The 16,080-nt window shown below is 39.5% G+C and overlaps 1 protein-coding gene across 1 annotated transcript in view; it reads left to right on the forward strand.

Annotated features, from left to right (window-relative positions):
- The window catches only part of Syx5 (syntaxin 5), a 103,286-nt gene that overhangs the window by 5,153 nt on the left and 82,053 nt on the right, over positions 1-16,080 (forward strand). The window contains exon 2 of the mRNA XM_076198817.1: positions 8,005-8,154. Within this exon, the coding sequence (XP_076054932.1) occupies positions 8,023-8,154 (132 nt within the window). The 5' untranslated portion in view covers positions 8,005-8,022. The remainder of the gene's footprint in view (positions 1-8,004; positions 8,155-16,080) is intronic.

Consider the following 16,080-nt stretch of genomic DNA (forward strand, 5'->3'; position numbering starts at 1 on the left):
CAACACTATGGACACATAGTACAAAAAAGAACAAAGAAATTAGAAAGAATTCAAAGAGTAACAACAAAGATGGCACCAACACTCTCCAAACTGACATATGAACAAAGATTGGACAAACTTGAACTACCAACCCTGGAACAAAGATGAGAAAGAGGAGACCTGCTAACCATTTACAGAATTATGAAAGGGATGGAAGTCCTTGATAGAGATGACTTACTAAAATGGGATAGAAGAAAAACAAGAGGACACAAAAAGAAACTGAAAAAGGATAGTTACAGAAGAGATCTGAAAAAGAATAGCTTCCCAAACAGAGTGATAGATATCTGGAACAAAATGAGGAAACAGCGAGTGCAAAAAGTATTCAAGAATTTAAGATCAAACTGGATGCTGAAAGATACAAAAGCAGGTCACTACGAGCATAGCTCTCTTCCTGTAAAATACAACTAGGTAAATACATACACACATGTGCATGCACACACACAGAATTTAGTTAGGAATGCAGTTGACAAGAAAAGATGCAGTGTGATTTATGGTATTAAGGAAAAGCATGATGTGCCTAGATACCAGAGAGAAAGGGAAGAAAAAGAGATTCTAAAGAAATTGAGGAAACTTACAGAATGGGGAGATACTCAAAAGAAAAGCAATTTAGGCCACTAAAGGTAAAACTTAGGTCACAATTGATAGCAGAGGAAATACTATCCAATCTATACATGGATGGGGTGGTGCAAGAAGTGAATGCAAGGGTAGTGGGTCAGGGGTTGGAGACAGTTAAAGAAAATGGAGAAAAGTGGGAAATAAGCCAATTGTTTGCTGATGACTCTGTACTTGTGGCAGGATCAGAGGGGAGATTGAGGAAGTTAGTGACAGAGTTTGAGAAGGTGTGTGAAAGAAGGAAGCTGAAGATAAATGTGGGCAAAAGTAAGGTGATGAGATGTACAAGGGGAGAGAGTGACAGCAGGCTGGAAGTGAGCATTAAGGGAAAGAGACTGGAGGAAGTGGATATTTTTAGATATTTGGGTGTGAATGTGACAGGAAAGGGAGGAGTGGGGGTAGAGGTAGAATGTAGAATGAGAGAAGTGAGTAAATGCCTTGGTGGATTAAAAAGTATAATGAGAAATAGACATTTGGGAATGGATGCTAAGAGGAGGTAATATGAAGGAGTGATTGTGCCAACAGCACTGTACAGGGCAGAAACATGGAACATAGGAGAGGAAGAGAGAAGGAGTTTGAATGTGTTTGAGAAGTATGATAGGGGTTAGGCTAGAGTGAGAAATGAGTAGGTGAGGAGGAGAACAGGGGTGGAAAGGGAGTTGGGAGATAGGGTTGATGAAAGAGTATTAAGATGGTTTGGACTCATGGAAAGAATGAGTGAAGAAAGATTAGTAAAAGAGGTGTGGAAGGAGTGAATATGAGGGGGCGTCCTAGGATGAGATGGATGGATGGGGTAAGAGGGAAATGTCATTTGAAGGACAGGAGAGGACAGAAGATAGGGGTAAATAGAGAAGGGTTGTGTATGGATGATGCCGTGATGCATGAGGGGGAGTGGGTGGGGGATGGGGGTGAGGAAGTATGTATGAGAAATATTTTGATGCAGCCCGAAGGGATTTCGCCCCATCTTCTCCTTTTCTTCATGAGGGGACGGAGAGGGGAGGTCGCCGAATTAATGAAGTGGCCTTGCTGTGGATGTGCTGTGTCTTGCAATACTGCTTCTGACCCAGGGCAGTGGACAGGATGCAGGGACGACTCATCATCCAGGAGGTGCCAAGATGAGATGAAGGGAGGAGAGTGGAGTATGTAGGGGGTGGAATGGGTGGGAGTGGTTTCTATGCCTTTTTTCTTTTTGGCTACCCCCTCGTGTAAGGGGGAAAAAAGCCTTTGGTATATGTACTGTATATGTGTACATGTTTCTAGATTATTCAAGTAGGCTTGGGTGTTCTTTGTTGCTATTCTGTATTTACTGTGCTAGTTTATTGTCAGGTCATCTACACATGAGAGAACATTGGTGTTTAGTTTTGATTTTGGAGTTAGGAGATCACTTGTGAAGAGATTGAACAGTAAAGGTGAAAGTATTTTTGTTTGAGATTGGGTTGTTTTTGGTTAATTAGTATTGTCTTCCTGCTATTAAATTGGACGACTTCATGTCATTGTTATGAATCTGTTCCAATGATCTCTTTGGATAGTGTGTATAGTATACAGACGCTCCTCTACTTACGTTCATTCGTTTTACGTTTTTTCGATTTTACATTTGAACTGACTGTAAAAAAAAGAAAAAAAAAAATTTTGTAGTGAATTTTTTAGTTTAGCGCGCTCTCCGTAGTTCAAACGATACTTACGCATGATGCTGCGTCCATTGTTTACATGGACAAACGACAAACTGAACGTGCCTTGCCTCCTCCTCCTCCTTCCCTCCTCCTCCACCTCCTTCCCTCCTCCTCCACCATCTCAATTTATGTTGCTTGAATTTAATTTATTTGAAATTAATGTTATTATTTTACAATGTTATGTGTATAATTAATGATTTAGGGGTGTTTTATAAGATACGGTAATAGAATTTACAGATGTATAGTACAGTAACAACTTACGTTCATTTTCAACTTACGCTCGGCCGTTCGGAACGTAACTAAAACGTAAGTTGAGGAGCGTCTCTAGTATGGGGACCTTGTCAAAAGCTTTGTGTATATCTGTGGCTACCATGACATTTCTTTCTAATGTGTTGTTTTTATGGAATTTTTTCAGCTTTAAGTGTGAATTTATGATTGCATTTATGTTTATTTGTAGTATGTTTAGGGTGTGTTTTTGGGTGCAGGTGCTATGTGTCAGTAGCAAATGAAACAATAGTAAAGCTGCAAGTTAACAAATTGTATTTTACTCAGGTTTCTAGTGCATAGAATGCCAAAACTAGAAGGTTGTAATTTTCAGAATGAAGAGAGGACACTTGTCATGCAATTTGATTATGGAAACTGAAATCGGACAAATGACTCCTTACCTCCAGACTCTGGCAATGGTTAACTAAAACTGACTTGCTGTGGGAAGATACCTAGTGACACCCATGTTGTACATACATATACATATACCAAAGGCTCTTTTCCCCCTTACATGGGGGGTAGCCAAAAAGGAAAAAAAGCATAGAAACCACTCCATCCATTCCATCCCCTACATATTCCACTCCCCTGCACCCTTCTCCCTCCCTCTCATCTTGGCACCTCCTGGATGATGGGTCATCCCTGCATCCTGTCCACTGCCCTGGGTCAGAAACAGTGTTGCTAGACACAGCACATCCACAGCAAGGCCGCTTCATTAATTCAGTGACCCCCCCTCTCCATTCCCTCATGCAGAAAAGGAGAAGACGGGGAGAAATCCCCTCGGGCTGCATCAAATTATTTCTCATACATACATACTTCCTCACCCCCCATCCCCCACCCACTCCCCCTTATGTATCACAGCATCATCCATACACAACCCTTCTCCATTCACCCCTATCTTCCGTCCTCCCCTGTACTTCCTCAACAGTCACTCCTCTCTTTTGTAATGCCCCTTTTACCCCATCCATCCATCTTATCCTAGGATGCCCCCTCATATTCACTCCTTCCACCTCTACCTTCCACACCTCTTTTACTAATCTTTCTTCATTCATTCTTTCCATGTGTCCAAACCATCTTAATACTCATTCATCAACCCTATCTCTCAACTCCCTTTCCACCCCTGTTCTCCTCCTCACCTCCTCATTTCTCACTCTATCCAGCCTAGTAACCCCTATCATACTTCTCAGACATTTCATCTCAAACACATTCAAACTCCTCCTCTCTTATGTTCCTTGTTTCTGCCCTGTACAGTGCTGTTGGCACAATCACTCCTTCATATAATCTCCTCTTAGAATCCATTCCCAAATGTCTATTTCTAATTACACTTTTTAATCCACCAAGGCATTTACTTGCTTCTCTCAATCTACATTCTACCTCCACCCCCACTCCTTCCTTTCTTGCCACATTTGCACCTAAGTATCTAAAACTATCCACTTCCTCCAGTCTCTCACCCTTAATGCTCACTTCCAGCCTGTCACTCTCTCCCCTTGTACATCTCATCACCTTACTTTTTACAAAGGATTACAAAGGCGGAGCATGCCGACAGGAGACCTTTTGATCCATATCTAGGTCGGATGCGAAAAAAAACCCTCATATTAATAATAATAAAATAAATAAAAACTATGATAATGTAAATAACAAATAAAATACATAGATAAATGCATAGGTATAGTTAAATAATAAACAAACAGGTAAATAGTAAATAATAATAAATTGACATATAACTAATAATATATGAAAATCAGACAGACAAATGATAACAAAACAAAACCAAATAATATAAGATAAATCATAATCATTACAGCATCTTACTTAGGTATTTATCTAAATGATTCTTAAAGCTTCGAACTGAACTACATTGCACTACCTGTGCAGGAAGTTTATTCCATTCATTAACTACACGGTTGGCAAAGTTGTTTCTACCTACTTCCAAATTGAATCTATTTCCGGACAGTTTGAGACCATTGTTTCTTGTCTGATTCTCATTCAATGTAAAAATTTTGTCACTTTTGATGTTGTCAATTCCCTTTAGAATTTTAAAGACCTGTATCAAGTCACCTCTGAGTCTACGCTTTTTTAGGGAAAACAGATTCATATGTTTTAGTCGATTTTCGTATGATTTATTTTTGATATTTGGAATCAGTTTTGTGGCTCGCCGTTGTACTTTTTCCAGTCTGTCAATGTCTTTAATGAGATTCGGTGACCATACGGAAACAGCATATTCCAAATGTGGACGAACTAACGATTTACATAGCTTGTTAATGAGTGATGGACTTTTGAAATCAAAAGATTGCGCAATCAGTCCTAGAATCTTATTTGCTTTCTCAGAGGCTGAAATACACTGCTTGGATGATTTGAGGTCGTTACTGATAATTACGCCGAGATCTTTTTCACTATCCACTTTTGTTAAGGAATTTCCAAATAACTTGTAATCGTACTTACTGTTATTTTTACCTATGTGCATTACTTTGCATTTACTTGTGTTAAATTTCATTAGCCACTTTTCAGACCATTGCTGTAATTGATCTAAATCTTCTTGAATATCTAATTGGTTTGAGTGATCATTTGCCACTCCGCACAGTTTTGTATCATCAGCAAATTTGGAAACAGTAGATTTTAGTCCATGGTTTATATCATTTATATATACTATGAATAGAAGTGACCCAAGAACGGAACCCTGAGGAACTCCACTTGCAACACTTTTCCATCCAGAAGTTTTTCCATTTAAAACAACTCTCTGTTTTCGACCCTTCAACCAATTACTAGTCCAACCTAATAGGTTGCAAAGCTAATTTAGTAAGTAGTCTTTCGTGTGGGACGGTATCAAAAGCTTTTGCAAAGTCTAGATATACTAAATCTATATTGTTTCTTTTGTCATAATTCGAGATAACTGTGTTGTAGAATTCGAGTAAGTTAGTCACGCAAGAACATTTCCGTCTGAAACCATGCTGGCTATCATTTATGAAACGGTTACTTTCTAAATGATGTTCGATAGCATCTCTGATGATAGTTTCCATTATTTTTCCTACAATTGAAGTCAAACTTATAGGCCTATAGTTATTTGGTTTCTTTGTCACCTTTTTTGAATATGGGAGTAACGTTAGCTAGCTTCCATTCTCTTGGGACATCTCCGGATATGATGGATTTCTTGAAAATAATTTCTAATGGAACAATCTCATTTTTCATTTCCTTTAAGATTCTTGGATGCCAACCGTCAGGCCCTGGTGTTTTATTAACTTTGAGTTTGTCTATACACCTTTTAATTTTTTCTTTTGTTATATTTACCGTATTGAGTAAGTTTACCCTAGACTTTTCACAGGTTTCAGTTTGGAATTCACCTTGAGGTGTTTCGTTTACGAATACCGAGCTAAAATAATTGTTTAAGATATTACACATTCCTTCATTTGAATATTCAAGTTGACCGTCAGCAGATAATAGTGGACCAATGTGATTCCTAACAACCTTTTTATCTCTAATGTAACTATAGAATTCTTTGGGATTCTCTTTGGATTTCTCAGCGATGTTCATTTCGTATTGTCGTTTTCTTTTTCTTATTGTCTTTTTTAAATCTATATTGATACATAACTTTCATAGTCATTAGATGCACCTGAGCACTTATATTTCTTATAAGCCTGTCTCTTTTTAGCAATACTTTTTTCAGTTTCTTTGTCGAGCCACTTTGGGCGAGCCTGATTTGGGGGACGTCTGTCCTTAAAAGGAATGTAAGTTTGAATCATCTTAGTGAGCGTATTTTGAAATATTTCCCACATCTGATCTACTGGTCTTTCGTTTAATTTTGCCTCCCAATCTGTAAGCTGAAGCTCCTGCTGTAGTTCTATGAACTGAGCTTTACTGAAATCGGGTATTTTAGAAACACAAGTATCTATTCTAAAATTGTTTAGGAGTTTGAATCTAACTAGGTTGTGATCGCTATTTGCAACAGATTCACCGACTTCTACATCAGTTACCATGCTTTCGCGGCTAGTGATCAAAAGATCGAGTAAGTTTCCATATCTTGTGGACTCTTTTACATGCTGAATTAAGTAATTGTCACCAAGAAAATCAAACAAGCGACTACCTATATGGCCATGTTCAAGGGTCATCCAATCATCCAGCCTACATTTATCTTTAGCTTCCTTCTTTCACACACCTTCTCAAACTCTGTCACTAACTTACTCAATCCCTCCTCTGATCCTGCTACAAGCGCAGTGTTGTCAGTAAACAACAACTGGCTTATTTCCCTCTTTTCTCTATTTTCTTTAACCATCTCCAACCCCTGACCCACCACCCTTGGATTCATGTCTTGCACCACCCATCCATGTACAGATTGAACAGCCAGGGTGACATAACACATCCTTGATGAAGTCCCACCTTTACTTCAAACCAGTCATTCTCTCCATTTCTAATCCTAACACAAGCTCTACTACTCTCATAAAAACTCTTGACTGCTCTTAACAGCTTTCCTCCTATCCCATATGTCTGCAATACCTCCCACAGTGCCTTCCTGTCTACCCTGTTGTAAGCATTTTCCAGATCCATAAAAGCCCAAAAAACATCCTTACATTTTCCTACAGCTTTCTCACATATCTGTCTTACTACAAAAATCTGATCTACACAACCCCTTCCTGTCCTAAACCCACACTGTTCCTCACCAATTACTCCCTCTGTTCCTCTCCTAAGCCTTCCCAACCACACTCAACAAGCTGATCCCTCTGAAACTACTACATTCACACTTGTCCCCCTTTCCCTTGTAAAGCCGAACGATACTCCAGCCCTCTGGCATTCTAATCTCTCTTAAACAAACATTAAACAACCTCACCAGCCAGTCCACCATAACTGTACCTCCTTTCTTCAGACATTCTGCATAGCATCCATCCAACCCAGGTGCCCTTACATGCTCTCATCATCTTAACAGCTGCTTTCACTTCATCTTTCCCTATTCCTCTTCCATTTTCCTCACTCATCACTCATTTTCTTAGTGCTTCCCACTGCAACTACCTTTCCCTCCCTATCTTCCTTCACATTTAGCAACTCCCTAAAATAATCTGTCCACCTTCCTCTCACTGCCTTCTCTTCCATTATCATCTTGCCATCTGCACCTTTTACTTTTTCTTCTCTACTTGATTCACCTCCTCTTCCTCTTTTAATTTATTTCCAAAATATCTTATTACTTTAAAAAATTTCTGTCATACTCTTACCCCATTTCACATCTGCTCTCCTCTTTGCTTCCTTCATCTTATGCTTAACTTCTCTTTACTTTGTACCTCTCATATGATTCCCCATGTTGTGATATTCTAAATAAGTTGTGTAATGTTAAAAAAAATGTGTTATTCCAAAATTAGGTGATTTAATTACACATAATTCAAGAAGTACCTATGATTCCAATATGAATGTTTATTAACAATTGTGTACCATATTTCAGCTTCATGGAGTATCTCCAATGACGACACGAAGACGTCGTGTGGGCTCTGAATCGTGGGAAATAGAGCCGAAGACTCTTGGGTGCTCCCTCACACAAGATACAGCCCAGAATAGTGCTGTGGGTACCACATCTGTCACCCTTTTACCACAGGTAATATTTAGCACTTTTACAATGGCAACATATTTCATAGATTTTGCATTTGCCTTGGCTGGCTACCTCTCTGATAAGGGGGAAGAATTCTTTTAATATGTAGATAGATGTCGCTTGCCCTCTGGCACTCTCTGCTTATGCCTTTGGAGAATGTATATATATATATATCCAATTGTAGTGTACAGGAAAGGAGTAACTCTTGTAGGGTTTTGTCTCCTCTCCAATTTATCATACCTAGACTCGTATTCATTTACTGATCCAACTTGTTTCATAGAAGAAGTTGGATTAATTGATGATTTAATTAGGCCTTAATTTTCAGTTATCATATTTACTATCGCCCTTATCAGGGGGAAGAAGCCTATTGATATATATATATATATATATATATATATATGTATTCACTTCACTTGGTCTTTGGATCACGTGTTGGACTTGTGATCAACAGCTATTTCCCTCCTGGAAGAGAGCTCAGAGCTCGTAGGTCTGATCTATGGGTAATGCTATGACCTTGCACACACACACACACCCCCAACTCCCCGCCCACGAGAGTCAGAGTAACGACCCGAGGTACAGCGATACCGAAATAATTTTGGCCCTGGGCAGGATTCGAACTGGGTACTGGGAGCACTTCTACTTCCCAGTTCAGCGCTCTACCAACTATGCCACCGGTGTGTGTGTGTGTGTATGTTAAAGACAGATTGAACATTTTTAGAAGTTCTGCCATGGGATTCGAACCCTGGCCCGTGCGTCGATAATCACGAGGCATTTCAACAACCACAATGCACTTTGATTCTAAGCCATCAACATCGGGAGACCCAATGGAGACCACATGCAGAAATTGAAATGCAATATTGCCAAGGACTCAAACCCAGCAACCACATGACAAGTGTCATAGTAACTTTCCAACTATGCTATCAAGAGAGATATAAGCTTAGAATTAAAGTGCATTGTGGTTGTTAAAATGTATCTTTAATCACTGGGACCCATTCAGTGTTGTACAAATACTTTCCCGCATTTGTATACTTCCAACTGTACTATCATGGTGGAGATGGGTTAAACGCAAAATTTCATGTATGTGTATGTAACTCGAGCATACAAATATATAAGAAAAGTTGCGCTTAACGTATATCTCTCTTGATAGCGTAGTTGGAAATTACTACGACACTTGTCATATGGTTGATGGGTTCGAGTCCTTGGTAGTACTGCATTTCAATTTCTGCATGTGGCCTTCATTGGGTCTCCCAGTGTTAATGGCTTAGAATTAAAGTGCATTGTGGTTGTTAAAATGTATCTCTAATCACTGGGACCCATTCAGTGTTCTACAAATACTTTCCCGCATTTGTATACTTCCAATTGTACTATCATAGTGGAGATGGGTTGAACACAAAATTTCATGTATGTGTATGTAACTCGAGCATACAAATACATTTTTGGTACTGACATGTTGGAACAAAAAAAATCACATTCTTGACTGGGACAAGGCCAAAATTTTGTTTAAGTCCAACATTAGTTTTAGAAGAAAAATCGTTGAATCAGCCTTAATCGAAGAATGTCCGAACTTGAATATCTCCAAAGTTCAATGGTCCCCAGACATAATCTCATGGCTAGCTGTGAGCCGCTTGGTTAAGAATTATCACCTTCCTGACCCTGCTTCCCGCCTGGTCAATTGTACTTATGTCTCTGCAAATTCTTGTAATCTGTACTTTCCTGAAGAGGGCTATAGCTATTAGCCGAAATATAAAAGTTTTCCTCATTTCCTTCCATTTTCCTCTGTAAACCCTCCCCTTCTCCTTTTTCATCACCTTCCCACTACACCACGAGCTTTCCCCTTCCCTGAAAATACAACACAGGTACTTCCTTGTCGTTGTACATACTTACATATACCAATGCTTTTTTCCCCCTTACCAGGGGGGTAGCCCAAAAGGACAAGGCACAAAAACATTCCCACCCATTTCATCCCTGAAAACACTCCACACCCCTCCACCCTCCCTCCCATCTTAGCACCTCCTAGATGACGGGTCATCCCTGCACCCTGTCCACTGCCCTGGGTCAGAAGCAGTGTCGCAGGACACAGCACATCCACAGCAAGGCCGCTTCATTAAATCGGCGACCCCCCCTCTCCGTCCCCCAATATAAAGGAGAGGACGGGGAGAAATCCCTTCGGGCTGCGTCAAAAATTTTTGCTCACACACACTACCTCACCCACATTCCCCCGTTCAATCCACCTCATGCATCACAACATTTTCCATATACAACCATTCTCCATTCACCCCTGTCTTCTGTCCTCTCCTGTCCTTCCTCAACTGACATTCCCCTCTTCCCCAAAGCCCCCTTCACCCCATCCATCCATCTCATCCTAGGACGTCCCCTCATGTTCACTTCCTCCACATCTGCCTTCCATACCTCCTTTACTAGTCTTTCTTCACTCATTCTTTCCATGTGTCCAAACCATCCTAATACTCTTTCATCCACCCTATCTCCCAGCTCCCTTTCCACCCCTGTTCTCCTCCTCACTTCCTCATTTCTCACTCTATCTAGCCTAGTAACCCCCATCATACTTCTCAGACACTTCATCTCAAACACATTCAAGTTCCTTCTCTCTTCCTCTCTCATGTTCCATGTTTCTGCTCCATACAGTGCTGTTGGCACAATCACTCCTTCATACAGTCTCCTCTTAGCATCCATTCCCAGATTCCTATTCCTCATTACACTTTTTAAACCACCAAGGCATTTACTCGCTTCTCTCAATCTACATTCTACCTCCACCTTCACTCCACCTTTTCCTGCCACATTTGCACCCAAGTATCTAAAACTATCCACTTCCTCCAGTCGCTCTCCCTTAATGCTCACTTCCAGATTACTGCCACTTTCACCCCTTGTACATCTCATCACCTTACTTTTACCCACATTTATCTTCAGCTTTCTTCTATCACACTCCCAAACTCTGTCACCAGCTTCCTCAATCCCTCCTCCGATCCTGCCACAAACGCAGTGTCGTCCGCAAACAACAGCTGGCTCACCTCCCACTTTTCTCCATTTTCTTTAACCATCTCCAATCCCTGACCCACTACCCTTGCATTCACCTCTCGCACCACCCCATCCATGTATAAGTTGAACAGCCAGGGTGACATAATGCATCCCTGACGAAGTCCCACCTTCACCTCAAACCACTCACTCTCTCCATTTCTAATCCTGACACAAGCTCTACTACTCTCATAAAAACTCTTGACAGCTCCCAGAAGCTTTCCTCCTATCCCGTATATCCGCATAACCTCCCACAGTGCCTTTCTGGCTACCCTGTCGTAAGCCTTTCCCAGATCCATAAAAGCCCAGAAAACATCCTTCCCCTTTCCTATAGCTTTCTCACATATCTGTCTTACCACAAAAATCTGATCTACACAACCTCTACCTGTCCTAAACCCACACTGTTCCTCACCAATTACTCCCTCTGTTCCTCTCCTAATCCTCTCAATCAAGATCCTCCCATAAGCCTTCCCAACTACACTTAACAAGCTAATCCCTCTGAAACTACTACATTCACACTTGTCCCCCTTTCCCTTGTTGTTGTGATCCTCGAAATTCATGGATAACTCCGGAGTCCGAACTTTGCTGCCACCTTGACCGACATGTATTTACCTAGTTGTATTTTGCGGGAAGGTGAGCTATGCTCATGGTGTCCCGCCATTGTATCTCGCAGTGTCTAGTTTGCTTTTAAACTTATGAATGGTTTTTGTGCATACTATTTCATTATCCAGTTTGTTCCAAGTGTCCAAAACTCTGTGGAAAACTGTTTCTCTTCAGTTCTCTTCTATAGCTATGTTTTTTTTATTTTCTTTCCATGTCCTCTCGTGTTTCTCTTGTCCCAGTTAAGTAAGTCCTCTCTATCAAGTATCTCTGTGCCTTTCATGATTCTGTAGATGGTCAATAGGTCACATCTCTCTCTTCTTTGTTCCAGTGTCGGTAACTCCAGTTTAGCCAATCTCTCCTCGTATGATAGGTTTGCAAGTGCAGGTGCCATTTTTGTAGCTGCTGTCTGGATTCTTTCTATTTTCTTTATATTCTTTTTGGTACTGGGGGACCACAATGTCGCCGCATATTCTAGTCTAGGCCTTATCAATGTAACCAATATTTTTTTTATCATGTCTTTGTCCAAGTATGCAGATGCCACTTTAATTGATCTTAGCAAGTTGTAAGTCTTCCCGACAATTTTGTTAATCTGTTTGTCATAGGACAAGTCATTTGTGATAATTATTCCCAAATCTTTTTCGGATCCTATTTTCATTACTTCCTTGGTTCCAATTGTATATTTTCCTGATATTCTGTTTTTGCTTTTTCCAAACTCCATTATGCTACACTTCTTAGTATTAAAGTCCACTTCCCATTTCTGACTCCAGTTCCATACCCTATTCAGGTCTTCCTGCAGTGCTTCACAGTCTTTATCAGTTTCTACTTTCCTTAACCCCTTCCATACGGTGCCGCACACGTAGGCGTCATGGACTTAGATCTCGGTGGCAGCAGCCAATGCCAGCCGTACGACGTGTCGTAATAATACTCGCATCATAAAATATAGTCACCGCTTTTATCGATCGTTCTCTCTTCACCCGTGAATTTTGATAACCATAGAAAATGCGATTACAAAAGAATTAGAAAGAATGTCATTATGGAGGGGCGACTACAATAAATATAATCAAGACGCCGATATGGCAGCCTCGCGAATACACTCGCTCCCCATGACGCCTACGTGTGCGGCACCGTATGGAAGGGGTTAACAGTTTGGCGTTGTCTGCAAAGAAGCTCATGTAACAGTTCACATCCTCGTCCATGTCATTCATATAGATAGCAAACATTATTGGTGCCAGTACAGATCCTTGCGGTACTCCACTGATCACCTCTTGCCCATCATAACTATTCCATTTCTCTTCCACTGTTGTCTCCTCTTTGTATATTCTTTCCCAGTTTTCTATTTGAAAGAATTCTCTTATTTTATCTTTTTTTTTTTCATACTTCAATCTTCCTTTTCTATATTGTTCATTTTTCATTTCATGTATTTTTCCTCATTTAGTTCCAGTTCAATCAATATGTGGTCACTTTTACTTATTGGTGTCTTATATTCAATCTTTTCCACTATTTTAGGTTCAGATGTTTTTATTAGGTCTAGTCTCGATGGTTCTTCTTCATTTCTATACCTAGTGTTCTCTTGAATCCATTGTGTCATTGTATGGTCAATAATCATCTCAAGTAGAACATTTCCCCATGAGGCCTCTCCACCCTTTACTGTTATCTCTTCCCAGCAGACTTCTTTGCAATTAAAGTCGCCCATCATAACTATTCTTCCTCCATCTTCCATTATCTTATTTAATGTTATCCTTGTGTCTTCTAACATACTTTTATGTTCACTCTCTTCCCACGAGGCTGTTTTTGGAGGCACATAATTTATCACAAACTTTCTGCTCTTCTTATCTCTGTCTTCCACTTCCATCATAATCATCTCTACTGTATTCTTTCCATATGTGACACCCCTCACGTTTATATCCTTCTTAGTCAGGAACATAACTCCACCCCCTTGTTTTGTCTCTCTGTTTCTAATCCAATAATTATATGCATCATGTCCTACACTGTTGGGTGATAGTGTTTGTCTCTACAATTCCCATTATGTCCGGTTCTTTTTCCTTCAGATAATCATTCAGCTCATTCAATCCTGTTATTAATCCATCTATATTTGTGTAAGACACTCTTAATTTTCTGCTACTTCCATTGTATTTTCTGTTTCCCTTTTGTTTTTCTCTAGTATGTCCCATTTCCTCACTTTCACATTCACTACTCTCCAATAGAATTTCTCTTTTTCTGACTGTTCTTTTCTCATTTTTTTTTTTTAGCTTCACGTCTTTTCATTTTTTCCTTCTCTCTTTCCTCTTTATTAATTTCTCTTTTTATCCATACCTTTTTATATTGTTCACTGTTTGCTAGTTTCCCTGTTTTTGTTAAGATATTCTCTGCTGTCGTTTGTGACCTGAATTTAATCTTAATTGGTCAGGTCTTATCTATACTATACTTTCCGAGTCTATACATCTCTTCAATTTGTTTCATGATTTCAGGTTCATCTTCCTGAACTAATTCTAGTCAACTGCTTACTTTTTCTTTTTCCTCATTAATTATTGTGGTTCTATTTAGGTTATATTTCTCTTCCATTCCTAATATAATTATACATTTCTTTTTATCTGCTAAGTCTCTTACTATATTCTCCTGTCTCATCACTTTAATAACCGAGTCTTCAGTTTGTTCTTTCATTTGCCGTTTAATTATGTCAGTAAACGCAACTCCACTGTTCTCTTGGATTTTTTTCCAACCCTGTGCTTCTTTTGCTATGGACTCTTTCTTGTCTTTATTATTCCTCTTTAATTCCTCATTCTCCTCTTTTACTTCTTTAAACTGTCTTTTTAGTTCTTCTATTTCATTAGTTAAGTTTTTGTTCACCTTCTCTAGTTCTTCCATTTTTTCAACTCTGCACAATCTTTGCTATGTTACCAAACCTATTCTCCCACTGTTCGGTCATTTTTTCCAGTTTTTCTTCTAGTCTTGCTAATCGGGGGAGGTTGGTATCCTCCCCCCCCCTCATTAAATCCCTGGAAATTATTATCTTCACCTTCCATTGTGCTGCTCTTATCTATATTCCTAATCTTTACATTTTTTTTTTTAATTCCTTCTTCAAAATCCTCAGTCCTTCGTTTGTTTACAAGAAGCCTGGTCTCCTGGACCAAGTCCTCCCCTTCCTCATTTACTTCCATTTCCCTCAGTAATCCCTCCCCTTCTTTTTCCTCACCTTCCCACTGCACCATGAGCTTTCCCCTTCCCTATAAATACAATAAGGTACTTCCTTGACATTGAGATCCTCGTAGATTTAGCTTTTTCTTCAGAACTCCAATTCTCGCCGTCCATCCGACAAAAGTGTGTATGTGTGTGTATGTGTATTTACCTAGTTGTATTTTGCGGGAAGGGGAACTATGCTCATGGTGTCCCGCCTTTGTATCTCGCAGAGTCTAGTTTGCTTTTAAACTCATGAATGGTTTTTGCGCATACTATTTCATTATCTAGTTTGTTCCAGTTGTCCAATACTCTATGTGGAAAACTGTTTTTCTTCAGTTCTCTTCTGTAGCTATGTTTTTTGATTTTCCATGTCCTCTTGTGTTTCTCTTGTTGTATTTACCTAGTTGTAATATACGGGTGGGGAGCTATGCTCGTGGTGACCCATCTTTGTATCTCTCCGCATCAAGTTTTATCTTAAAATCTTGTATAGTGTTTGCACATACTGTTTTGTTGTCTAATTTGTTCCATGTATTTATTGCTCTGTGTGGGAAACTGTTCCTTTTCAAGTTTTTTCTATAACTATCCTTTTTCAATTTTTTTCCGTGTCTCGTTTTACTGTTTTCCCACACTAACAGGTCGTTCCTGTCTAAAACTTCCATTCCTTTCATTATTCTGTAGATAGCAAATCTCCTCTTTCTCTTCTTTGTTTCAGAGTTGGTAGGTTCAATTTGGATAGTCTTTGCTCATATGTTAGTTCAGCGAGTGTCGGTGCTAGTTTGGTTGTCGCTCTTTGTAATCTTTCTAGTTTCTTAATATTCTTTTTGGTACTGGGTGTCCAAAGTGATGCTGCGTACTCAAGTTTTGGTCTTATTAGTGTAGTTGGTATTTTCTTTATCATTTCTGCGTCCATATAAGCAAATGCCACTTTGATTGCTCTCAATAAGCTGTAGGTCTCTCCGAATATTTTATTTATATGCTTATCTGGTTTCATGTCCTTTCCAATCATCACTCCAAGATCTTTTTCATAGTTTGTTTTATTTTTTTTTTCTTCCCCAATTCTGTAATCTTTTGATATTCTGTTTTTACTCTTCCCAAATTCCATTATACTGCATTTCTTAATAT

This window comes from Oratosquilla oratoria, chromosome 15, assembly GCF_046742065.1.
Source record: "Oratosquilla oratoria isolate Oo_2021 chromosome 15, ASM4674206v1, whole genome shotgun sequence".
Lineage (NCBI taxonomy): Eukaryota > Metazoa > Arthropoda > Malacostraca > Stomatopoda > Squillidae > Oratosquilla > Oratosquilla oratoria.